We start from the raw sequence: 27500 nt of genomic DNA, 5'->3' as shown, positions 1-27500 counted from the left end.
TTCTTTCATGTTATTTTTAACATAACATTACTTTTTTCAACGTGCTGTTTTTCATATTTTTCCACATACTGTGATATTTGTTTTTGTTTTTCTCTCCTTTTTCCATTATATTTTTGAAAAACGACACAGTGATTTTTATCAACATACAACATGCAACTAATACATTACACAATATTACGACTTTTTGTGATATTTTCAACACAATATACTTGTACTTTTTTTGTAGGGCTTCAGGATATTTGGCATGTCATGCATAAAACCCGTGTCATCTTTCTGTTGTCCTTTATACAAACAAGTTATTTTTCTGCTCCTTCATCCTCTGATTTTTCCTCGCACGTCTCTCTTCCTTCAGCCATCACGACAATAATCAAGTCAGATCTGTGAAATGAAACACCTCTTCCCAAAGCGTGACTTCCCTATTGAGGGGGTGCGTCTAGGGCAATAGGGCCTAACCCGATTGGCCAAATATACTAACATGCAGTTCCTGAATGTATGGTATGTTTGAAAAAGACTAACCATTTATCCAGTTCAAGCTGTCTTTAAGATGTGATATTGCGATAACAATAGGTCTTAAAGGAGAGGTGTCATGCTTTTCCGGTTATTACCCATCCCCTTGTGTGTTATGAAGGTTTTTATGCATGTAAACGGTCTGCAGAGTCAAAAACCCTGAAAGTACACCCTGTAGGGAGTAAAACTCTAACAAAATACCTCCCCAAAACGCCTCGTTGGAGATTTCTCATTTTCTTCCTGGGCACTGTGAGTCACAGTACCCAGAGGCCACACCCTCTGCCAGCCTTTCACGAAACAAAACTTCCCAAACCTTTCAGCGATTCATGCCGGATATGTACAGCGTAGGGCACTGAAGAACGATGCTGTTCCTACTTTGTTTGGACCAGCGGGAGATTCGGGTACACAACCTGTAAGTATTCATTGTTGTTTGTGTATTTATGATGTTTAAAACAAACAAGGTATCTACCACGACTGTTTAAATGGGTAAACGTTTTTCGGACTACTACGTTGGGATCGCGGAGAAATACTCTCCGCAGACCCATTCTCACAGCGTTATAAACCTTTTTCTTACTCAATATCAAGCCACACTTATTGTTTTTACTTCGGCTGTGAGTGTTTGTGTGTGCTCAGGATGAGTTTAGCTTGTTCTAGCTGTATCGGCAAGCCTGTCTGCTCCTGCAGCAGCCCGCAGCAGTGTGTGTGTCTGTGTGTGTGCGAGCAGCAACGAGCCTGTCAGCTTCTCGACCAATCAGAGCACACTGGGCTCACAGGGAGGGGGGGCAGGAGCTCGAACAAGCCGTTTAGGACAGAGAGTGAATACCGGTGAATACACATACTTTACAGAGATGCTGTATGAGAAACCAATGTGAGTTTAGAAAATTGCACAGTATAAATCTATTTTAGTATACCTCAACAATGGAATTATGATCAGTAGAAATGGCCATGACACCTGTCCTTTAAATATATTATGCAGCCCTACTTTTTTGACACACTGTATTATGCTTATTTTTTTTTTCATTCGTTGTTGAGATTTTCAACATACTACTCTACAAAATGACTTTTTTCATATGTTTTTCTACTTAATTGTTTTTTAAAGTGGACCTATCATGCTATATTTGAATAATATATTGTAGGGCCATACCTATATAAGGTATATGTATACGTTTTCTTTTTCAAAATACCAAACAGATCATGCTTTTTAGCCATGCCTCATTTCGCTCTATTTTGCTCTCCTCCACCCTGTCTTTGCATGCGCTGCAGCTGACCACGCCCCCCTGCAAAGGAGGGGGCCGAGTTACGAGCGTCGTGTTACAATGTGCATTTTGCATGATAGGTCCCCTTTAAATTATTTTTAAAATTCAACAGATAAAACAGAACTTTTGTTTTTGTTAACATAACATGGAATGGCTTTTTCCTTGATAATTTCAACATAAAATACTATTACTTTTTTAATGATATTTTAATATAGCGTATTGGCGGATATAATATTTACAAATGACCCCAGAAGTGGTTTCTTTTTGCTAAATCTCTCTAAAAAGGTCAAATGTCAATTGTTTTGCATCAATCTTGATACAGGGTACTTATTATATGTTGTACTTTGGATTCCTAAAGCTTTTAGTCTACCTTACCATCATCCAAGGGTAGTTTTCACTATAAGTAAAAAATAATTTTTGGACAGACACTATCATTTACAGTTTTTTACTATGTAAAATCTGAATTTTCTTTAAAATAAAAAACATTTATATTGATTCTGACTTTTCTACATCCAACTCACAGGTTTATCATTACTTTGAGAAAAAAGATTATTAATTTAACCCTTTTAGAAGGGACGATATGGTCATTTGTTCTGGGAATGTCATTTTCGAGCAAGAGACCTGAAAAACAGGCTCAGGGCTTAAGAGGTTACTCTAATATATCATATTCCAATCACTTGTATATAGACTCTTATTGCACTATTTAACTTTTTACTATTTTTCTTTTTGTATTTACTTGCACTATTTTTTCTGTGTATCTGTTTTATTGTGTTGCACTGTTGGAGGAGCCTGTGACCTAAGGGGGGGACACGGGGGACACGTTTGAGTCTTGATTTGGATAGTGTGCCGTCGATGGGTTTCATTCCATTTCAAAGTGCTGTTTGACGCGGTGTAAACGTCGCGCACTGCCAAATCCAATCACAGAGCTTGAGAACTAATCACAGGGTTTGTCAAACAAAGCACATGCTGTAGTCCTAAATGATAGCTGAAGATTCTGGGTAGTGTAGTGTCTTCTGCCATCCTAAACTCCGAACAAATATTTGTTTCTCCGAATCGAAGGGGAAAAATACAAAAGCATTGCACACAATTTAAACCAATCAATTGTAATTAACAAGGATAATTTGGTGTTTTTGAGTTGATGAGTAGTGCAGATATCACTATAAAATCAATCGACAGTAAGGAGAATAGTTACTTCCGGGTGTACAATTCTCCGTTATCCAATGGGAATGGACGCTCACATTGCCTTTAAGGGCCGCTGATGCGGTGCTTCCATGAGCGTCAAATATCACCGCCGATGGGAATACATTGCAATCAGTTGAAAGCTCTTTGCGTCCGTTTATGAAGCTGAAGGAGCCTAGGAGCGTCCCAACTGCACGCCACGGGACCCTGACCAAGCGTCGCTCCTGGACGTTTAGGGAGTGAGAGTGTGTTGCATTCTGAGATGGTTCACAGGACATTATTTGAATTGTTTTGTTGAAGTTCTATCTGTGACTCTGAGATTAATAACCATTCATCTTCAGACTACAGCTGGACTTCTACAACAACATTTAAACCAAACACTAAAAGAAAGATCACACAATATCCCATTCTTACTAGTTTTTATTAAAGAACAGTGAAGAATACACAATGATATATTTAGTAAGATATGGGTTGGCTTTAAACAGAGAAATAGATCCCAGATGTTCAGCCTGTATGTTAACAGCTGAAAGGATTCTTGGAGCAGATGAAGTGCCGAGCAGCGGTGCACGGGTAGTTAGACCAACCATCTGAAATTTGAACATTTACAATAAATATTTAATTCAACAAGAGATGCACCACAATGTTCACTGTGTTTCCTATCCAGAAAAAGTTAGTTAATCAGCAAAAAGGACGAAAAAAATGTAATGCTCGGTATAGGCATTGTCTCCTATCAGGACACATACATACAGATATCTACTCTCTGAGCACAATACAGGAATCCAGGTATAACATTCACATCTCTCACAACTTTATTGACATGTTTACCATTCCCATTCCCAGCTTGGACAGACAAATATGACAATATCACAGCTGTCATTTTGACATGAATAGATGATGCTGCCCTTTTTAAAGAAAGAGCCAGGCACCACCTACACAGATAGTTAATTAAACTAACTAATACAATAGCAACATTTATAACTACGTTTTATACTATGTAACCCGTCAAATCAAACAGGTGTACTTACTGCCGGTGTTTAAGTACATGCAGGGGTAGCTGCTGGAGGAGGAATGGGAGTACCAGTTGGTGTAGTAGAAGCCCTGACTATCAATCCACATCCAGCGGCCCTGAAACACAAAGAGCATGGCTGTAAGGAAGTGTTGTCGCAGTCTGCTCTGTTCTGCTGGAACAGATAAAGATCAGGTCTTGGGCCTCTAGATCAGGTCCTGGGCCTGATGTGGACTAGCTGCTGGTATTTCGTTCTAAATGCAGACCTGCAGTCTGAAGCCTCCCAGCCATGCGCTGCTCAGACTGGATCTCTTTGTGATCTCCTGCAGGAAAGCGTACTCTCTGGGGTTGGTGGCCGAGGCCAGGTGGGCCCCCAGGATGGTGCAGTGCTCCTGTGGGACAGAGGGGGCACATAGGGTTCTTTGTGGATATGCAAATAAACAGCTGTGTGATTTCATGTCTTCATTTACTTCCTTAAAATATGGAATGGATATGAAAGATGACAGGAACAATACAGCCCCATACAAGCTCAATGTGTCTGCCTGCTCTCAATAACACTGAAGTGTTGCAGTAGTGTTACCTCAGCATTGAACCAGGTGCTGGCAGTATTGACGACGAGGAAGCAGCGAGAGTTGTGGCTGTACCAGCCGTCAGGACAGTAGTTAATGCGAGCTGCACACAGAAAAGAGAGAGCTTTCACTGACTGAAACACACTCTGTTCAGCCTGCTGCACACACAGCTGCTCCACTGACGCCAGCTTCAGTCTGTGTGGACCTCATGTATAGAACAGTTAGCAGGGGAGTAAAAGCTAGCAGGTTATAGTTATTAGCCTAACATGCAAACATACTGCTGTGGTGCTTCGAACAAGTCATGCTTGTACTCCGTAATTTTCCTCAAGAAATTCTATACAGTATGGCAGGATATTACGAGAGAGGTGTTTGACTTTTATTTAATCTTCTTTTTAAATTGTACCATATTTCTTGCCATGACAATCATGAAGGGAAAAAAGAGAAGACTAAAACTATTTTGTGGCTCTTACATTCAGGTGCTGCTGCCTCCTCCAACACAGGTGCTGCACAGAAAGAGAGTCAACACAATGATTAGATGTATTGTGTAAAAAAAATGTATATGTAAGTATTTATATATCGTTATCACATTTTGGTCACATTTTGTTAATATTGTGTATATTGCTGTTTAAAAAGGTCTTTATTAAAATTCATCTTTTTTCTAATAGGCAACAACAATATGTGGAACTGTAGATCAAGTATAACTGCTAAATATGTACATTTAGGCCTTAGTTTACTATGGGCAGACACAGTATATCTTTAGAGGGACGTGAGTCTTTGTGATTACCGTTTCTGGGAACAGGGACAGAATCCTCTGGAACAAACTCTTCCTCAACTTTCTTCATCTCAGCCTCCATCTCTGAAACAATGACAAAGTATTTCACATAAGCTACATTATATCACAACAACAAAAACTCAAGGATGTACGGAAATACATAATATCCTCATCAAACGGACACAAGATAAACTAGACATAGGTTCTATGAGGTGGTATTAACCCACATGCTAACATTAGCATGTTAACATGCTCAGAACGACAATGCTAACATGCTGATGTTCAGCATGCATTTTTACCATGATTACCATTTTAGTTTGCCTGTTAAGGTATTATGCTAACATTATATACAAATGTAACACACAGCTGAGGCTGATGGGAACATTTCTGTACCTCCAATAATGCTGTAAGCGTGAAAGTACATACACGCTACACTTCCAAGTTTCCCGTATGCCACAATTTGACATTCAGTTTTGAATTATGATGATTACTTTTATCTTTCAGTGTCCACAGCTCACTATTTAACTTGACAGAATCTGAAGGAAAGAACCCAAATGCACTCTGATATGTCAGATATATAAAGTCAGTAACAGCTGTATTCTACAGAGGTCCTCTCCAGGAGCCTCAGCCTGTGCTGCTTAGATATCATGAACCAGAGCAGCTGTAGTTGTTCTGCTCTGTCCTGCAAAGGGAACTGCTGTATGTCAACATGTGTCCTTGGATTCAAATCCAACACAACTATCTTGTTCTGTTTTGATCCATTATTTAGTTCATTTCCTCACATTGCAGTCAGAGTGCAGGAGGTAAAACCTGAAATAAAGAGGACACTAACCAGGTACAGGAACCATCTGCTCCTTCAGGGCGGCAACTGCTGCTTCTGTGGATAAATAACATTCATGTTGGTGTGAGATACATTTAGGACTGTGTGTGTGTATTAAAGCAAAGCCCTTCAGTACTGACCTGGAGCTTTCTCTTTGTGTTCAGCTGGAGCTGCAGAATAAAACACAACACTGTCAGTAACATTAGTGCACTAGTTACTCTTCTTCCTCACAGGGTTGCACACTAAGTCATCTGCTGATGACTCATGAGCACATGTGTGATGGTGTGTGTGTTCTGTCTAAAAGCTGACCTGCAAATGCAGCACAGAGGAGAACTGAGAGGACCACGACAGTCTTCATGGTGATGGGCAACTGGTTGTTCTGTGTGGAGAAGAAAAAAGTGCAGATGAATATCCGGAGGGAGAGCAGAACCACGAGCTTCACTGATGAACAGAAACACAGCAGGTGTCTTACCTGTCAGGTAAATGTGAGGAGACGTTTTTCAGGAGTCAGCTGAGTGATGCAGTGATGAGGATCAGGTCTCCCTGCTCTTTATACACACACCTGAAACACACAGTCACGCTCATGTGGGCGTGTGGAGGGCAGAACGTGCCGGTGTTTGTCTGTGACTGCTGGAACATGCAGTGTGCCCATAAAGATATGAACCATAACTCTGATCTGTTTCCTGACAGCAGCAGGTCAGCAGTTTGCCCTGTAGTGTTGTTGTGAGCTCAGGTTAATGGGTTAAAGAAATCAAACCGGGCCCATTACCAACAAACAAAGTGTGTGTGTCAGGAGTGTGTTCTGCTATTATATTTGAAAAATTACTATACTATTCTCAACTATACTGAGGTAAAAGTACAGAAGTACAAGCAGCAACATATACTATAAGTATCCTGTGTATGAAAGTAAAAGTATTCATCATTTGTTCTTAGGAGGAATGGCTTCTGTGTTAATGTATCATACACAGGATATTATTGCATTCATATTTGGTGCTGTAAAGGATACAGCCCCAATGTTTCAGCCCTACTATGGAGCAACCAAGAAACTTACTCAGCAGAATAGTCCAACCTGTTTCTTTTTATTTAGGATTAATTTTGAACAACTAAAATACAATACATTACAATACAAAGGGGCTTTGTTGGCATGACCACATATTAAACATAGTATTGCAAAAGCATTCCGCACAATGCTATTTTTTGATGTACAGTAGATTTAGGCTTTTTAATGGCAGATTTTGAACTTAGTTCTGCAGCAATCAAACTACCTCTTCATAATGCTGAGGTCTACACTAACGGTCACCCCCCCCATCAAGAGCTATGTCCACTTCTGAAGGAACTCAGTGGAATAAAGGAAGTCTAAAGTCTGTTGATCGTTCCTGTAAGGCTCCAGCGGCTTATCTTTCTTCACATCATTACCTCAATCCTTGATGGAAGAATAACATGTTTTATTTTCTGTTTCTCAAGAGCTCACACACATTTATGAACACACAGAATAATAATTCCTTCTGATAAAAGTAGAGGCAGGGTGTCCTCTAAAGTCTGGCTGCTGGGAATGTTCCTCAGTGGGAAACAGCTGACTGGGTTCAGAGCTTCCTGTCATGCTTTCATTCCCATCATTCTGTTCAAGTGTTCCCACTTTACCAGTCTCCCAAGGCCAGGAGTTCTCTACCCCCTCACTCTTTTCTAAATGGAGCCTCCTGTAGGTACACGTGTGTTGACTGACCGACAAACAGAACCGACTACAGAGATGTTGGGCTCAGCTACAAAGAAACACAACAGGAATCAGGAGGGGAAGAAAAACAGACTTTAGTAGCTAAATGAAAATGTGTTCACGTACGAACTTCGAGAAAAGGTTTCATCTTTCATCTTTCTCTGGGTATGTTTGCCATTCAGCAGCTGTGGAAAGTAACTAAGTACATTTACTCAAGGACTGTACTTAAGTACACATTTAAGTATTTTCTTTCTGTTCCTCTTTATACTTCTACTGCACTACCATCAAAAGTGAAACATTGTACTTTTACTTCACTACATTTATTTTACAGCTTCAGTTATTAGTAACTTTATAGATTAAGATTTTTACACACAAAAGAGAATTTTATAAATATGATGTTTTTTGTAGATTCATCTATCCTCAAGTCTTCCTAAAACAATGAGTATTTTGACAGAAATGTTTTACTATTTTACTTCTACTTCTTTAACTAAATGTTCCTGATCAAACTTAATTTCGTTTTCTTAAGTACCATCCTCGATGTAGCACTTTTACTTGTAATGGAGTATTTTGCAGTGTAGTATTAGTACTTCTACTCATCTGAATAAATGTTCCACCAACGCCATTAAGCACACAGAATTTAAATCATGCTGTTCCAAAAGCTTTCACTCACTGTGAGCTTTAAATGTTTTAAACGCGTTTCAGAGTTTTCTCAGAGAACAGAGGCTGTGCTCAGCTTCAGCTGGGGACAATGTTTCATGCTTACAATTGTAAGATAAAGTAACAACAACTACAGTAATCTGAGAGATGAATTACAATGAAACATACAAAAGGAAGTTGCTGGATTAGATTCAGATTTATGAAGGAGAGTTAAAGGGTGTGGAGTGTCGGGAGAAGCAAGGCGTGCTGACCTCTCTGACTGAAGAAAGAGCAGATAACAGATCAGGGAGAAATGACCTTCAAGGTAACATATTTACTTTTATAAAGAACAGTGAATGACTTCCTGTAAAACATTTGATACTAGATAGGATGGCTGATGACTTTTTATGATTCCCAAAAATAATAAAACAGTATCACTGAGTAATGTTCCCCGCATTAGATCTTAATAGCCACAAACTCTCTGAGAAAGTTTCCATCATCAAGTCATTGTGCTGTTTTAGTGATTCTGCTTCTGATTTCCCTCACAGAAAATCCCACAAAATGTCTCACTTGTATTTTATGCACTTTTTAAAGTCAACCTTATTGCTATGGAGGCCGACAGGTGCAAAAACACAACAGCAGCCCAAAACATTTCCATCAGGAGAGACGCACTGCAGTTTAAAAAACGATGTAAAGAGAACAAATACAAAATACAAATGTGCCCGAGACACATGCAGATGAAGAAACATCTTCACCAATTGACAAAACATAAATAAACAAAGCGCTGCATACAGTTACAATCTAAATGATTCAACCCCCATTGCACATTAGGTTTATTGGCTACATTTAACATTTTTCAGCCGTTTGCAATAAACAAATAACACAAGAATTGTTTAAGTAGTTCAATGAAACTAATATCACAAGGGTTTTTATCCAAATTCAACAGAAAATACTATTTTTAATGACTACTGCAGTCTCAAAATGATTCAACCCCTTCATGACAAGCATCTTCAGTACTTATAGAGCACCCTTTTGCTGTTTTGACCTGGTGCAAACGTGATGCATATCCAGACACCAGCTTCTGGCAGCGTTCCAGAGGGATCTTAGTCCGTTCCTCATGGGCCGTGGCCTCCAGTTCAGTAATTATACTAAGAGCATCACTGTTGCTATCTTTTTTGTATCCTTTTCCTTGTTTGTGCAAGGCAATGATCTCTTCTCTGAACTTGTTGGACAATTCTTTTGACATAGCCATAGTTCTAATATGCAATCAAACGGGCTCCAGACCTGAACTAATGGAGCCCTTGAATATTTTCTCCAGTGCTTGAGACAGGGGGTTCAATCAGTTTGAGACTGCAGTAGTCATGTAAAGTAGCATTTTCTGTTGAAACAGTTCTTCTCAAATGTGTTTATTGCAAACAGCTGACAAATGTTAAAAACATTTTTCAATAAACCTAATGTGCAATGGGGGTTGAATTATTTTGGTTGCAACTGTAGATGAAACGCTACAAATTCTAAATGCTGCAAGTAGCTCACTGTTAAATCTTATTTAATTCTCTTTCTTTCCCTTAACACTATAAGCCTTCCCAACTGGTATAGATGGTTTATTCTTTCCTGCTGTTATCAAGATAAAGTAACTAACTAGAGTTATCAGAGAAATAAAGTGTGATAAAACCTGCAAAATGATGGTCAGATTTGGATTTATGATGTTGTTTAAGGGTGTGGAGTGTTGGGAAACAATGCAGTGCTGACCTCTCTGACTGAAGAAACAGCAGATAACAGATCATAAGAGTATTCCTACACTCTGGTACTTCTACTTTTACTCAAGTACAAAAACTTAGAACTACCACCTCTGTTTATTAGATTAATGCAGAGTAGGGAGTATATGAAGCATCATGAAAGATTGTGAAGCAATTCTAATATGAACTCTTCTTTTAGGGAGTTTTTTGTTTACATTTTTTGCAATGGACTGCTCAAAGACTTGTCCTTCTGAGTATTGAATCATCTTTTGCAAAACAGCTTACAGAAAGCAATGTCTCCACAGCCGGGTGCAACGGCTCAAACTGAACAGTCTGTTTTTATAGTTACAATGAATACATGCTTAGTCATGAGATACTGATCCATGACCCTGTCAAAGGACAATAGACCCATGATCAGATCAATGGTCACCCCCTGTGGTCACATGGCTCCTTGTGACTGGTCATCTACCTTAATGATGTGATCTCTACATTGATCTGCTATCTTTTGTGAGGCTTACAGAACATCTTTATTTATTGCATATCATAGCATTCTGTTCTTTGATTATCCTAATTTCCATTACAGGGTATGGACCTAATTAATGCTTGTTTAAACACATACAACATCTCATTTTAAGGTTAACTCATTGAGCGAACTTCAACTCAAGAAAAAAAAAAAGAACACATATTCTATCAGCTACTGGTTCTGACAGCCAGGTGGAGTTCTGTAGGTCATCTCACCCCCCTCATGTTGGGGGGAGGGAAATAGTTGTAGGTAGCCATTTTTAATAGTATTTTCTTAAAGTCTCTTTCTTCAAAAAGTTTGCTGCCAGTCTTCAGCATGTTTCTGCAGCGTGGCCTCTCACAGCGTGGGGGTGCAGCAGTTGCAGTCTGCCTCTAGCTTTGAAAACCAGAGGAAGGACAGTCAGCAGTCGAGGCAGAAGAAGAGCTGAGGAAGAGGACCAGAAGAAGAGAGTGGGAAGTGAGCGAGCTGTGGCTTTCTCAAAGTATTCATAGACTTCTGACCAGTGGGTCCAGGGTCAATTTGGAGAACATCTTTAATAAAACGTTCTGTTTTGATCCCTTTATCTTTTCCCCAATATAAAATTAAATATTTCTCTGTTATATATTTAATTATTGCCAACTTTAAAGTTAGTCTATTTTAAGTGCAGAACGGTACAAACACTTGATACAAACCTGTTAAACTCACGTTCTGCTAAGCAAGCACTGAAGACGGAAACAGTCGTGAAATTATCAATTTCAGTCAAGGAGTTGGGGAAGGGACAGACGGGAAAATCCAGGGACCGGGGGACACCAGGGGAACAGGCCAGGGTGAGGAGCACAGAGAGGGAAGACAGCGGAGCAGGGCAGACTATATAGAATATAAAAGATAGAATCAGAGGGATGAAACCATCTTTAATGGTCACACATCCCTTATGAAACAAAAATATATTGTAATATATTGGTAAATATAATGCATTATAAAACGGACAAGTCAAATCAAGCAATCTGATTGGTTCTTAGCCGTGGTATACTGAGCGTATACCACGGGTAGAATTGTAGTTACTTTTCACAACAAGTCAGTATCCCTCCGCGTCATTTAAGATTAACTTCGACCTCCGGGGGGGTCTTACTATGGAGGAGTGGATTGAGGAATGCCTATCTCCAGAACAAAAAGCACCTAAACGACGACATGTAGAGCTACGTGAAGAGCAGGTAGACCAACTGGAAAAGGATCACCATTCAAAAGCTTTCTGATGCGGGTCTTGAAACAAAGCAGAGAAATGATGACCGTTAGTGGCCACAGGTGCGAAAGCTCTCTCCAGAGCTACTGGAAGCCGAATCTCGGGGACCGGAGAAAGTGGAGCAATATTCTCGCCACGCCAAGCAACAGCCTAGAACAACCTCAACCTATACAAGTGACCACGTAAGCCATGCTACTGATGCTGGACAGTTTTTCAGTGGGTGCACAATAAACGGCAACATACAAATTAATGTAAATAAATAGCCAAATAATGGATCAACGCTCTCTGTTCGCTAGCTGTTGTTAGTGTTGTTGCATAGCAACCACCTCGCACTATGTTTTGTGCAGAAGGCAACGGAGGGACTATTTTATTTTGAACATCATTATTTAATAATAACAACTATTTAAATTAAAGCTGCAAGCAGCGTTGAGCGGGTCTTCGACGCTCCGCAGGCTGTTGTCCGTACGTCGACGTCAGGCAGATGTCTCGAGGACTCGGCCGTTGGCAAACGTGGGAAGTTTTAGGCCGATCGGACAATGTATTTAGGAGTTACAGCAGTATCATAAACATTGTGTTTGATGGAAAGTGATCAGTCGCCATGGCAACAGAATTTGATGACACCCCATAATACGCCTAGATGTGTTGAGGGCTGCATCGTTATCAAACCTGTGACGTTTTGGGCCGTTTGGAGCATGTTAACTGGAGTTATGAGAAAACCGTGTTTCACGGCGACCATGTTGTTACCATAGCAACGACATTTGACGAAATCTCAAAACTGACACATATATGTGTGTCGAGGGCTTGACGGTTAGCACACATGGGAAATTTGAACACTTTTTACCATTTACACAGGAGTTATAGCAATATCGTGCTTAATGGCGAGGGATGCGTTGCCATGGCAACAGCTTTTGAGGAAAACTCACTATTGTCATATTGATGTGTTGAGGGCTGGACCATTAACTGTCATCTGAAGTCTGGTGCAGTTTGGACCATTTTCCATCGAGTTATGACAACACTGTGTTTCATGGCGAGGGATCTGTCACCATGGCAACGGCATATGATGACATCCCATAATTGGCGTAGAGCTGTTCAGGGCTAGGGTTAAGGACAAAGGAGCCTCATTCACTTTACATTGGGGTTGTTTGCGTGGTGCAGACACGTAAATGTAGCAAAGTTCGTGACTCCACCACGCACTGCGGTGTTAAGGAGTCGTGGTGGAGTCACGCATTCTGGTGAGACCAGGTTGGTCTTGCCACATGGCCTTCCCTTGCATAATCTCAAATATTTTGTATTTGTATTTAAGCTACCAACGTGTAACAGAACCATGTCATGTTTGTTGTTCTCTGACACAAAACATCATGTTGAATCAGTCAAAAACAAGATCATTGCCATTGGCATGATGACTTCTGGTTTGGAACACAAAGTTCTGTAAGTAAGTTTCACTTCTTTCGGCTGCTAAACCTTAACTTGTTTTTCACTTATCATCTTGTGTAATCTTTATCTTGTGTTATTTCAAGCTTTCAATTCAGATTGACATGTATGGTATGGGTGTTAGTGTCCCAACAATTCTGTATCTTGTGTAAGTGTATCTGATTATTGCAACACAGCAGCTGCAAGAGAACTATCGATTTTTAGCCGTGTGATTTCATGGATTGTTTATTTTGTTATAACAAAGGTCAAATGTTTCTCAGCAGAAAGTTAACCATCCAGTTCAGCAGTTGATATGGGAGCACCAAAAACTGAAGTTCAGGAAAGAGCCAACGCAAAATACTTCTCCGCTCATGTCTTCTGCTTTAATTCCCCACAGCTTCCAATAAATAGTTTAAAAAGTTGTTTAGAATGAGTATGATGCTTTAAACCAAAGTGTTAATGACTGAAAACCCTGGTTAACATTCAGTCATGTGATTTATTTTTTAAAACAAACAGTTATCAGAATCAGAATCAGAATATAATTATCATACCAGTATATGCACTTGGCTACCAAAACATGAATAGAGTGTGGTTAAAGTATGTGTGTGATGTCATGTCAATAACAACAGAGTGAAAAGGGTCAGGGTTGGGACAAATGTAATTTCCCCTTGTGGATTTATAAAGTATTTCTTAAATCTTTAGTCTTAATCCTAAACAATTGAAAACTCTTTGCTAAGGAAAGGTAGGGAAAGCTTGTGTTCAAATATTCAAAAAGGTCAAGGAGAAAAATGAGCCATCACAATACTGCAGCTGCATGTCCAAAGAAAGTTGCCATTGAACAAAAAGTAAATAAATAATTAAATTACGATGGTTTGTGTAGTTATACTACTCAGATCCTTGACTTACTGTGATTAAAAGTATCAAACATCAATGCAAAGATACTTTTTTTAATGAGTAATATGAGCAATTATTTCCTGTGTTCAAAATCCTACTTAAGTAAAAGTACAGGAGTCTTCATAAAGTATCATATGCTGTCTTGTACCTTGGTGGTACTACAGAATATGTGTTGTGTTTCTACTTGAATCTCTTTTTATATCCAAATCTTCTATGTACATAAATGTTTTTTTCTGTCTTTGTGAAGAAGTTTGGTCCAAAACCTGTTTGTTTTTGTGTGCTGTATGCAAACATAAAAAGGGGAAACTAACATCACCCTTTTCAAAGTTAGATCTAAACATCAGAGCTAGAGATGCTATGAGATACAAGACCACAGAGATGTGATTAGCTATGATATTGTGATACAATCATGGCGTATCTGCCCCTGAGGTGTGAAAGCATTTAAAGACAATGGTGACCTGATACAGTATCTACTACAGCTGTCGAATGTGTTTGAATGGACTTCTAAGAACTCAGTTTGATTATTTTTCATTATTAACTTCTAGATGATGACCACAGTGTTATCCAGTCTTGTTTATAGTGCTTTATTGAACAGGGAATGGGGGCCAAGATTGTATCAAGAGACTTTAAGCCCCCTCACTGTCCCTGTTGATCCAAAGTGGCGGGACTGCAGGGCCCATTATCTAACAAACATGATAAGCTCCACTGTGCAAGTCACCACAGTAGCTGATTGGTTGGGATATTTCATTTCATTTTTATTTGTCCCGCTCATGGTACGCATAGCCAAATGTACAATAATTGCCAACAAAACATGTCTCTACACACCATTGAGCGAAAAGGAGCAGGGAGAAGAATAAAATCTTATATGACCTGCTCCTTTCTAAAAAAAACTAAAAAATAAATACAAATAGATGGTCTGCCCTTCATAATAAAAAAAAATGTTCACAGCCACACATAAGAGTACACCCTCATCTGAGTCCTACTGGAGAAGAAGGTGGAAATATATTATTTAATAATAATAATAATAACAATTAAAGCTGCAAGCAGCGTTGAGCGGGTCTTCGACGCTCCGCAGGCTGTTGTCCGCACGTCGAGGTGTGTGTCTAGGTGTCTCGAGGACTCGAACGTTGGCAAACGTGGAAAGTTTCAGGCCGATCGGACAACGTACATGGGATTTACAGCAGTATCATAAACATTGTGTTTGATGGCGAGTGATCTGTCGCCATGGCAACGGCATTTGATGACACCCCATAATATGCCTAGATGTGTTGAGGGCTGCATCGTTATCAAACCTGTGAAGTTCTGGGCCGTTTGGACCATGTTAACTGGAGTTATGAGAAAACCGTGTTTCACGGCGACCATTTTGTTACCATGGCAACGGCATTTGACGAAATCTCAAAACTGACACATATATGTCTTTAGGGCTGTACCGTTAGCACACATGTAAAGTTTGAACACTTTTTTACCATTTACACAGGAGTTATAGCAATATCATGCTTAACGGCGAGGGATGCGTTGCCATGGCAACAGCTTTAGAGGAAAACTCACTATTGTCATATTGAGGTGTTGAGGGCCGGACTAGTAGCCATCATCTGAAGTCTGGTGCAGTTTGGATCATTTTCCATTGACTTAAGACCAGTGGCGTCGCCTGGCCTGGGCATCCGGGGCTTTAGCCCCGAATGTTTTTTCTCTAGCCCCGGACAATTCTCCCTCAATAATATAATACATTAACTGTGCTTTACGTGAACCTCATCATGACACAAGAGAGGACGGCAGCACTGTAATTTCCCGTGTTCATTGAATGCAACAGAGGCATGACACCAGACCAATCAGATATGATACTTTATGAAGACTCCTGTACTTTTACTTAAGTAGGATTTTGAACACAGGAAATAATTGCTCATATTACTCATTAAAAAAAGTATCTTTGCATTGATGTTTGATACTTTTAATCACAGTAAGTCAAGGATCTGAGTACTATAACTACACAAACCATCGTAATTTAATTATTTATTTACTTTTTGTTCAATGGCAACTTTCTTTGGACATGCAGCTGCAGTATTGTGATGGCTCATTTTTCTCCTTGACCTTTTTGAATATTTGAACACAAGCTTTCCCTACCTTTCCTTAGCAAAGAGTTTTCAATTGTTTAGGATTAAGACTAAAGATTTAAGAAATACTTTATAAATCCACAAGGGGAAATTACATTTGTCCCAACCCTGACCCTTTTCACTCTGTTGTTATTGACATGACATCACACACATACTTTAACCACACTCTATTCATGTTTTGGTAGCCAAGTGCATATACTGGTATGATAATTATATTCTGATTCTGATTCTGATAACTGTTTGTTTTAAAAAATAAATCACATGACTGAATGTTAACCAGGGTTTTCAGTCATTAACACTTTGGTTTAAAGCATCATACTCATTCTAAACAACTTTTTAAACTATTTATTGGAAGCTGTGGGGAATTAAAGCAGAAGACATGAGCGGAGAAGTATTTTGCGTTGGCTCTTTCCTGAACTTCAGTTTTTGGTGCTCCCATATCAACTGCTGAACTGGATGGTTAACTTTCTGCTGAGAAACATTTGACCTTTGTTATAACAAAATAAACAATCCATGAAATCACACGGCTAAAAATCGATAGTTCTCTTGCAGCTGCTGTGTTGCAATAATCAGATACACTTACACAAGATACAGAATTGTTGGGACACTAACACCCATACCATACATGTCAATCTGAATTGAAAGCTTGAAATAACACAAGATAAAGATTACACAAGATGATAAGTGAAAAACAAGTTAAGGTTTAGCAGCCGAAAGAAGTGAAACTTACTTACAGAACTTTGTGTTCCAAACCAGAAGTCATCATGCCAATGGCAATGATCTTGTTTTTGACTGATTCAACATGATGTTTTGTGTCAGAGAACAACAAACATGACATGGTTCTGTTACACGTTGGTAGCTTAAATACAAATACAAAATATTTGAGATTATGCAAGGGAAGGCCATGTGGCAAGACCAACCTGGTCTCACCAGAATGCGTGACTCCACCACGACTCCTTAACACCGCAGTGCGTGGTGGAGTCACGAACTTTGCTACATTTACGTGTCTGCACCACGCAAACAACCCCAATGTAAAGTGAATGAGGCTCCTTTGTCCTTAACCCTAGCCCTGAACAGCTCTACGCCAATTATGGGATGTCATCATATGCCGTTGCCATGGTGACAGATCCCTCGCCATGAAACACAGTGTTGTCATAACTCGATGGAAAATGGTCCAAACTGCACCAGACTTCAGATGACAGTTAATGGTCCAGCCCTCAACACATCAATATGACAATAGTGAGTTTTCCTCAAAAGCTGTTGCCATGGCAACGCATCCCTCGCCATTAAGCACGATATTGCTATAACTCCTGTGTAAATGGTAAAAAGTGTTCAAATTTCCCATGTGTGCTAACCGTCAAGCCCTCGACACACATATATGTGTCAGTTTTGAGATTTCGTCAAATGTCGTTGCTATGGTAACAACATGGTCGCCGTGAAACACGGTTTTCTCATAACTCCAGTTAACATGCTCCAAACGGCCCAAAACGTCACAGGTTTGATAACGATGCAGCCCTCAACACATCTAGGCGTATTATGGGGTGTCATCAAATTCTGTTGCCATGGCGACTGATCACTTTCCATCAAACACAATGTTTATGATACTGCTGTAACTCCTAAATACATTGTCCGATCGGCCTAAAACTTCCCACGTTTGCCAACGGCCGAGTCCTCGAGACATCTGCCTGACGTCGACGTACGGACAACAGCCTGCGGAGCGTCGAAGACCCGCTCAACGCTGCTTGCAGCTTTAATTTAAATAGTTGTTATTATTAAATAATGATGTTCAAAATAAAATATTCCCTCCGTTGCCTTCTGCACAAAACATAGTGCGAGGTGGTTGCTATGCAACAACACTAACAACAGCTAGCGAACAGAGAGCGTTGATCCATTATTTGGCTATTTATTTACATTAATTTGTATGTTGCCGTTTATTGTGCACCCACTGAAAAACTGTCCAGCATCAGTAGCATGGCTTACGTGGTCACTTGTATAGGTTGAGGTTGTTCTAGGCTGTTGCTTGGCGTGGCGAGAATATTGCTCCACTTTCTCCGGTCCCCGAGATTCGGCTTCCAGTAGCTCTGGAGAGAGCTTTCGCACCTGTGGCCACTAACGGTCATCATTTCTCTGCTTTGTTTCAAGACCCGCATCAGAAAGCTTTTGAATGGTGATCCTTTTCCAGTTGGTCTACCTGCTCTTCACGTAGCTCTACATGTCGTCGTTTAGGTGCTTTTTGTTCTGGAGATAGGCATTCCTCAATCCACTCCTCCATAGTAAGACCCCCCCGGAGGTCGAAGTTAATCTTAAATGACGCGGAGGGATACTGACTTGTTGTGAAAAGTAACTACAATTCTACCCGTGGTATACGCTCAGTATACCACGGCTAAGAACCAATCAGATTGCTTGATTTGACTTGTCCGTTTTATAATGCATTATATTTACCAATATATTACAATATATTTTTGTTTCATAAGGGATGTGTGACCATTAAAGATGGTTTCATCCCTCTGATTCTATCTTTTATATTCTATATAGTCTGCCCTGCTCCGCTGTCTTCCCTCTCTGTGCTCCTCACCCTGGCCTGTTCCCCTGGTGTCCCCCGGTCCCTGGATTTTCCCGTCTGTCCCTTCCCCAACTCCTTGACTGAAATTGATAATTTCACGACTGTTTCCGTCTTCAGTGCTTGCTTAGCAGAACGTGAGTTTAACAGGTTTGTATCAAGTGTTTGTACCGTTCTGCACTTAAAATAGACTAACTTTAAAGTTGGCAATAATTAAATATATAACAGAGAAATATTTAATTTTATATTGGGGAAAAGATAAAGGGATCAAAACAGAACGTTTTATTAAAGATGTTCTCCAAATTGACCCTGGACCCACTGGTCAGAAGTCTATGAATACTTTGAGAAAGCCACAGCTCGCTCACTTCCCACTCTCTTCTTCTGGTCCTCTTCCTCAGCTCTTCTTCTGCCTCGACTGCTGACTGTCCTTCCTCTGGTTTTCAAAGCTAGAGGCAGACTGCAACTGCTGCACCCCCACGCTGTGAGAGGCCACGCTGCAGAAACATGCTGAAGACTGGCAGCAAACTTTTTGAAGAAAGAGACTTTAAGAAAATACTATTAAAAATGGCTACCTACAACTATTTCCCTCCCCCCAACATGAGGGGGGTGAGATGACCTACAGAACTCCACCTGGCTGTCAGAACCAGTAGCTGATAGAATATGTGTTCTTTTTTTTTTTCTTGAGTTGAAGTTCGCTCAATGAGTTAACCTTAAAATGAGATGTTGTATGTGTTTAAACAAGCATTAATTAGGTCCATACCCTGTAATGGAAATTAGGATAATCAAAGAACAGAATGCTATGATATGCAATAAATAAAGATGTTCTGTAAGCCTCACAAAAGATAGCAGATCAATGTAGAGATCACATCATTAAGGTAGATGACCAGTCACAAGGAGCCATGTGACCACAGGGGGTGACCATTGATCTGATCATGGGTCTATTGTCCTTTGACAGGGTCATGGATCAGTATCTCATGACTAAGCATGTATTCATTGTAACTATAAAAACAGACTGTTCAGTTTGAGCCGTTGCACCCGGCTGTGGAGACATTGCTTTCTGTAAGCTGTTTTGCAAAAGATGATTCAATACTCAGAAGGACAAGTCTTTGAGCAGTCCATTGCAAAAAATGTAAACAAAAAACTCCCTAAAAGAAGAGTTCATATTAGAATTGCTTCACAATCTTTCATGATGCTTCATATACTCCCTACTCTGCATTAATCTAATAAACAGAGGTGGTAGTTCTAAGTTTTTGTACTTGAGTAAAAGTAGAAGTACCAGAGTGTAGGAATACTCTTATGATCTGTTATCTGCTGTTTCTTCAGTCAGAGAGGTCAGCACTGCATTGTTTCCCAACACTCCACACCCTTAAACAACATCATAAATCCAAATCTGACCATCATTTTGCAGGTTTTATCACACTTTATTTCTCTGATAACTCTAGTTAGTTACTTTATCTTGATAACAGCAGGAAAGAATAAACCATCTATACCAGTTGGGAAGGCTTATAGTGTTAAGGGAAAGAAAGAGAATTAAATAAGATTTAACAGTGAGCTACTTGCAGCATTTAGAATTTGTAGCGTTTCATCTACAGTTGCAACCAAAATAATTCAACCCCCATTGCACATTAGGTTTATTGAAAAATGTTTTTAACATTTGTCAGCTGTTTGCAATAAACACATTTGAGAAGAACTGTTTCAACAGAAAATGCTACTTTACATGACTACTGCAGTCTCAAACTGATTGAACCCCCTGTCTCAAGCACTGGAGAAAATATTCAAGGGCTCCATTAGTTCAGGTCTGGAGCCCGTTTGATTGCATATTAGAACTATGGCTATGTCAAAAGAATTGTCCAACAAGTTCAGAGAAGAGATCATTGCCTTGCACAAACAAGGAAAAGGATACAAAAAGATAGCAACAGTGATGCTCTTAGTATAATTACTGAACTGGAGGCCACGGCCCATGAGGAACGGACTAAGATCCCTCTGGAACGCTGCCAGAAGCTGGTGTCTGGATATGCATCACGTTTGCACCAGGTCAAAACAGCAAAAGGGTGCTCTATAAGTACTGAAGATGCTTGTCATGAAGGGGTTGAATCATTTTGAGACTGCAGTAGTCATTAAAAATAGTATTTTCTGTTGAATTTGGATAAAAACCCTTGTGATATTAGTTTCATTGAACTACTTAAACAATTCTTGTGTTATTTGTTTATTGCAAACGGCTGAAAAATGTTAAATGTAGCCAATAAACCTAATGTGCAATGGGGGTTGAATCATTTAGATTGTAACTGTATGCAGCGCTTTGTTTATTTATGTTTTGTCAATTGGTGAAGATGTTTCTTCATCTGCATGTGTCTCGGGCACATTTGTATTTTGTATTTGTTCTCTTTACATCGTTTTTAAACTGCAGTGCGTCTCTCCTGATGGAAATGTTTTGGGCTGCTGTTGTGTTTTTGCACCTGTCGGCCTCCATAGCAATAAGGTTGACTTTAAAAAGTGCATAAAATACAAGTGAGACATTTTGTGGGATTTTCTGTGAGGGAAATCAGAAGCAGAATCACTAAAACAGCACAATGACTTGATGATGGAAACTTTCTCAGAGAGTTTGTGGCTATTAAGATCTAATGCGGGAACATTACTCAGTGATACTGTTTTATTATTTTTGGGAATCATAAAAAGTCATCAGCCATCCTATCTAGTATCAAATGTTTTACAGGAAGTCATTCACTGTTCTTTATAAAAGTAAATATGTTACCTTGAAGGTCATTTCTCCCTGATCTGTTATCTGCTCTTTCTTCAGTCAGAGAGGTCAGCACGCCTTGCTTCTCCCGACACTCCACACCCTTTAACTCTCCTTCATAAATCTGAATCTAATCCAGCAACTTCCTTTTGTATGTTTCATTGTAATTCATCTCTCAGATTACTGTAGTTGTTGTTACTTTATCTTACAATTGTAAGCATGAAACATTGTCCCCAGCTGAAGCTGAGCACAGCCTCTGTTCTCTGAGAAAACTCTGAAACGCGTTTAAAACATTTAAAGCTCACAGTGAGTGAAAGCTTTTGGAACAGCATGATTTAAATTCTGTGTGCTTAATGGCGTTGGTGGAACATTTATTCAGATGAGTAGAAGTACTAATACTACACTGCAAAATACTCCATTACAAGTAAAAGTGCTACATCGAGGATGGTACTTAAGAAAACGAAATTAAGTTTGATCAGGAACATTTAGTTAAAGAAGTAGAAGTAAAATAGTAAAACATTTCTGTCAAAATACTCATTGTTTTAGGAAGACTTGAGGATAGATGAATCTACAAAAAACATCATATTTATAAAATTCTCTTTTGTGTGTAAAAATCTTAATCTATAAAGTTACTAATAACTGAAGCTGTAAAATAAATGTAGTGAAGTAAAAGTACAATGTTTCACTTTTGATGGTAGTGCAGTAGAAGTATAAAGAGGAACAGAAAGAAAATACTTAAATGTGTACTTAAGTACAGTCCTTGAGTAAATGTACTTAGTTACTTTCCACAGCTGCTGAATGGCAAACATACCCAGAGAAAGATGAAAGATGAAACCTTTTCTCGAAGTTCGTACGTGAACACATTTTCATTTAGCTACTAAAGTCTGTTTTTCTTCCCCTCCTGATTCCTGTTGTGTTTCTTTGTAGCTGAGCCCAACATCTCTGTAGTCGGTTCTGTTTGTCGGTCAGTCAACACACGTGTACCTACAGGAGGCTCCATTTAGAAAAGAGTGAGGGGGTAGAGAACTCCTGGCCTTGGGAGACTGGTAAAGTGGGAACACTTGAACAGAATGATGGGAATGAAAGCATGACAGGAAGCTCTGAACCCAGTCAGCTGTTTCCCACTGAGGAACATTCCCAGCAGCCAGACTTTAGAGGACACCCTGCCTCTACTTTTATCAGAAGGAATTATTATTCTGTGTGTTCATAAATGTGTGTGAGCTCTTGAGAAACAGAAAATAAAACATGTTATTCTTCCATCAAGGATTGAGGTAATGATGTGAAGAAAGATAAGCCGCTGGAGCCTTACAGGAACGATCAACAGACTTTAGACTTCCTTTATTCCACTGAGTTCCTTCAGAAGTGGACATAGCTCTTGATGGGGGGGGGTGACCGTTAGTGTAGACCTCAGCATTATGAAGAGGTAGTTTGATTGCTGCAGAACTAAGTTCAAAATCTGCCATTAAAAAGCCTAAATCTACTGTACATCAAAAAATAGCATTGTGCGGAATGCTTTTGCAATACTATGTTTAATATGTGGTCATGCCAACAAAGCCCCTTTGTATTGTAATGTATTGTATTTTAGTTGTTCAAAATTAATCCTAAATAAAAAGAAACAGGTTGGACTATTCTGCTGAGTAAGTTTCTTGGTTGCTCCATAGTAGGGCTGAAACATTGGGGCTGTATCCTTTACAGCACCAAATATGAATGCAATAATATCCTGTGTATGATACATTAACACAGAAGCCATTCCTCCTAAGAACAAATGATGAATACTTTTACTTTCATACACAGGATACTTATAGTATATGTTGCTGCTTGTACTTCTGTACTTTTACCTCAGTATAGTTGAGAATAGTATAGTAATTTTTCAAATATAATAGCAGAACACACTCCTGACACACACACTTTGTTTGTTGGTAATGGGCCCGGTTTGATTTCTTTAACCCATTAACCTGAGCTCACAACAACACTACAGGGCAAACTGCTGACCTGCTGCTGTCAGGAAACAGATCAGAGTTATGGTTCATATCTTTATGGGCACACTGCATGTTCCAGCAGTCACAGACAAACACCGGCACGTTCTGCCCTCCACACGCCCACATGAGCGTGACTGTGTGTTTCAGGTGTGTGTATAAAGAGCAGGGAGACCTGATCCTCATCACTGCATCACTCAGCTGACTCCTGAAAAACGTCTCCTCACATTTACCTGACAGGTAAGACACCTGCTGTGTTTCTGTTCATCAGTGAAGCTCGTGGTTCTGCTCTCCCTCCGGATATTCATCTGCACTTTTTTCTTCTCCACACAGAACAACCAGTTGCCCATCACCATGAAGACTGTCGTGGTCCTCTCAGTTCTCCTCTGTGCTGCATTTGCAGGTCAGCTTTTAGACAGAACACACACACCATCACACATGTGCTCATGAGTCATCAGCAGATGACTTAGTGTGCAACCCTGTGAGGAAGAAGAGTAACTAGTGCACTAATGTTACTGACAGTGTTGTGTTTTATTCTGCAGCTCCAGCTGAACACAAAGAGAAAGCTCCAGGTCAGTACTGAAGGGCTTTGCTTTAATACACACACACAGTCCTAAATGTATCTCACACCAACATGAATGTTATTTATCCACAGAAGCAGCAGTTGCCGCCCTGAAGGAGCAGATGGTTCCTGTACCTGGTTAGTGTCCTCTTTATTTCAGGTTTTACCTCCTGCACTCTGACTGCAATGTGAGGAAATGAACTAAATAATGGATCAAAACAGAACAAGATAGTTGTGTTGGATTTGAATCCAAGGACACATGTTGACATACAGCAGTTCCCTTTGCAGGACAGAGCAGAACAACTACAGCTGCTCTGGTTCATGATATCTAAGCAGCACAGGCTGAGGCTCCTGGAGAGGACCTCTGTAGAATACAGCTGTTACTGACTTTATATATCTGACATATCAGAGTGCATTTGGGTTCTTTCCTTCAGATTCTGTCAAGTTAAATAGTGAGCTGTGGACACTGAAAGATAAAAGTAATCATCATAATTCAAAACTGAATGTCAAATTGTGGCATACGGGAAACTTGGAAGTGTAGCGTGTATGTACTTTCACGCTTACAGCATTATTGGAGGTACAGAAATGTTCCCATCAGCCTCAGCTGTGTGTTACATTTGTATATAATGTTAGCATAATACCTTAACAGGCAAACTAAAATGGTAATCATGGTAAAAATGCATGCTGAACATCAGCATGTTAGCATTGTCGTTCTGAGCATGTTAACATGCTAATGTTAGCATGTGGGTTAATACCACCTCATAGAACCTATGTCTAGTTTATCTTGTGTCCGTTTGATGAGGATATTATGTATTTCCGTACATCCTTGAGTTTTTGTTGTTGTGATATAATGTAGCTTATGTGAAATACTTTGTCATTGTTTCAGAGATGGAGGCTGAGATGAAGAAAGTTGAGGAAGAGTTTGTTCCAGAGGATTCTGTCCCTGTTCCCAGAAACGGTAATCACAAAGACTCACGTCCCTCTAAAGATATACTGTGTCTGCCCATAGTAAACTAAGGCCTAAATGTACATATTTAGCAGTTATACTTGATCTACAGTTCCACATATTGTTGTTGCCTATTAGAAAAAAGATGAATTTTAATAAAGACCTTTTTAAACAGCAATATACACAATATTAACAAAATGTGACCAAAATGTGATAACGATATATAAATACTTACATATACATTTTTTTTACACAATACATCTAATCATTGTGTTGACTCTCTTTCTGTGCAGCACCTGTGTTGGAGGAGGCAGCAGCACCTGAATGTAAGAGCCACAAAATAGTTTTAGTCTTCTCTTTTTTCCCTTCATGATTGTCATGGCAAGAAATATGGTACAATTTAAAAAGAAGATTAAATAAAAGTCAAACACCTCTCTCGTAATATCCTGCCATACTGTATAGAATTTCTTGAGGAAAATTACGGAGTACAAGCATGACTTGTTCGAAGCACCACAGCAGTATGTTTGCATGTTAGGCTAATAACTATAACCTGCTAGCTTTTACTCCCCTGCTAACTGTTCTATACATGAGGTCCACACAGACTGAAGCTGGCGTCAGTGGAGCAGCTGTGTGTGCAGCAGGCTGAACAGAGTGTGTTTCAGTCAGTGAAAGCTCTCTCTTTTCTGTGTGCAGCTCGCATTAACTACTGTCCTGACGGCTGGTACAGCCACAACTCTCGCTGCTTCCTCGTCGTCAATACTGCCAGCACCTGGTTCAATGCTGAGGTAACACTACTGCAACACTTCAGTGTTATTGAGAGCAGGCAGACACATTGAGCTTGTATGGGGCTGTATTGTTCCTGTCATCTTTCATATCCATTCCATATTTTAAGGAAGTAAATGAAGACATGAAATCACACAGCTGTTTATTTGCATATCCACAAAGAACCCTATGTGCCCCCTCTGTCCCACAGGAGCACTGCACCATCCTGGGGGCCCACCTGGCCTCGGCCACCAACCCCAGAGAGTACGCTTTCCTGCAGGAGATCACAAAGAGATCCAGTCTGAGCAGCGCATGGCTGGGAGGCTTCAGACTGCAGGTCTGCATTTAGAACGAAATACCAGCAGCTAGTCCACATCAGGCCCAGGACCTGATCTAGAGGCCCAAGACCTGATCTTTATCTGTTCCAGCAGAACAGAGCAGACTGCGACAACACTTCCTTACAGCCATGCTCTTTGTGTTTCAGGGCCGCTGGATGTGGATTGATAGTCAGGGCTTCTACTACACCAACTGGTACTCCCATTCCTCCTCCAGCAGCTACCCCTGCATGTACTTAAACACCGGCAGTAAGTACACCTGTTTGATTTGACAGGTTACATAGTATAAAACGTAGTTATAAATGTTGCTATTGTATTAGTTAGTTTAATTAACTATCTGTGTAGGTGGTGCCTGGCTCTTTCTTTAAAAAGGGCAGCATCATCTATTCATGTCAAAATGACAGCTGTGATATTGTCATATTTGTCTGTCCAAGCTGGGAATGGGAATGGTAAACATGTCAATAAAGTTGTGAGAGATGTGAATGTTATACCTGGATTCCTGTATTGTGCTCAGAGAGTAGATATCTGTATGTATGTGTCCTGATAGGAGACAATGCCTATACCGAGCATTACATTCTTTTCGTCCTTTTTGCTGATTAACTAACTTTTTCTGGATAGGAAACACAGTGAACATTGTGGTGCATCTCTTGTTGAATTAAATATTTATTGTAAATGTTCAAATTTCAGATGGTTGGTCTAACTACCCGTGCACCGCTGCTCGGCACTTCATCTGCTCCAAGAATCCTTTCAGCTGTTAACATACAGGCTGAACATCTGGGATCTATTTCTCTGTTTAAAGCCAACCCATATCTTACTGAATATATCATTGTGTATTCTTCACTGTTCTTTAATAAAAACTAGTAAGAATGGGATATTGTGTGATCTTTCTTTTAGTGTTTGGTTTAAATGTTGTTGTAGAAGTCCAGCTGTAGTCTGAAGATGAATGGTTATTAATCTCAGAGTAAATGGACTCAACAGTCCTGGGCACAGATAGAACTTCAACAAAACAATTCAAATAATGTTCTGTGAACCATCTCAGAATGCAACACACTCTCACTCCCTAAACGTCCAGGAGCGACGCTTGGTCAGGGTCCCGTGGCGTGCAGTTGGGACGCTCCTAGGCTCCTTCAGCTTCATAAACGGACGCAAAGAGCTTTCAACTGATTGCAATGTATTCCCATCGGCGGCGGTATTTGACGCTCATGGAAGCACCACATCGGCGGCCCTTAAAGGCAATGTGAGCGTCCATTCCCATTGGATAACGGAGAATTGT

At 39.9% G+C, this 27500-nt stretch overlaps 2 protein-coding genes across 2 annotated transcripts; one reads left to right on the top strand and one right to left on the bottom strand.

Moving 5' to 3' along the window:
* Positions 1-3344: 3344 nt before the first annotated feature.
* LOC117481092 (ladderlectin-like) lies at positions 3345-6723 on the bottom strand. The gene is made up of 10 exons (XM_034128612.1): positions 6582-6723; positions 6419-6488; positions 6250-6279; positions 6122-6166; positions 5302-5373; positions 4988-5020; positions 4529-4620; positions 4215-4340; positions 3968-4067; positions 3345-3529 (listed from the first exon to the last, which is right to left on the bottom strand). The coding sequence occupies exons 2-10, from the start codon at positions 6465-6467 to the stop codon at positions 3459-3461; spliced, it is 618 nt and encodes a 205-aa protein (XP_033984503.1). The 5' UTR covers positions 6468-6488; positions 6582-6723; the 3' UTR covers positions 3345-3458.
* Positions 6724-23720: 16997 nt separating this feature from the next.
* LOC117481081 (ladderlectin-like) lies at positions 23721-27096 on the top strand. The gene is made up of 10 exons (XM_034128600.1): positions 23721-23862; positions 23956-24025; positions 24165-24194; positions 24278-24322; positions 25071-25142; positions 25424-25456; positions 25824-25915; positions 26104-26229; positions 26377-26476; positions 26915-27096. The coding sequence occupies exons 2-10, from the start codon at positions 23977-23979 to the stop codon at positions 26983-26985; spliced, it is 618 nt and encodes a 205-aa protein (XP_033984491.1). The 5' UTR covers positions 23721-23862; positions 23956-23976; the 3' UTR covers positions 26986-27096.
* Positions 27097-27500: the final 404 nt, after the last annotated feature.

The sequence above is a fragment of the Trematomus bernacchii genome, unplaced genomic scaffold, assembly GCF_902827165.1.
Source record: "Trematomus bernacchii unplaced genomic scaffold, fTreBer1.1, whole genome shotgun sequence".
NCBI lineage: Eukaryota > Metazoa > Chordata > Actinopteri > Perciformes > Nototheniidae > Trematomus > Trematomus bernacchii.
Note: the sequence above shows the minus strand (reverse complement) of the source record. Positions and strands in the feature narration are given on the sequence as shown.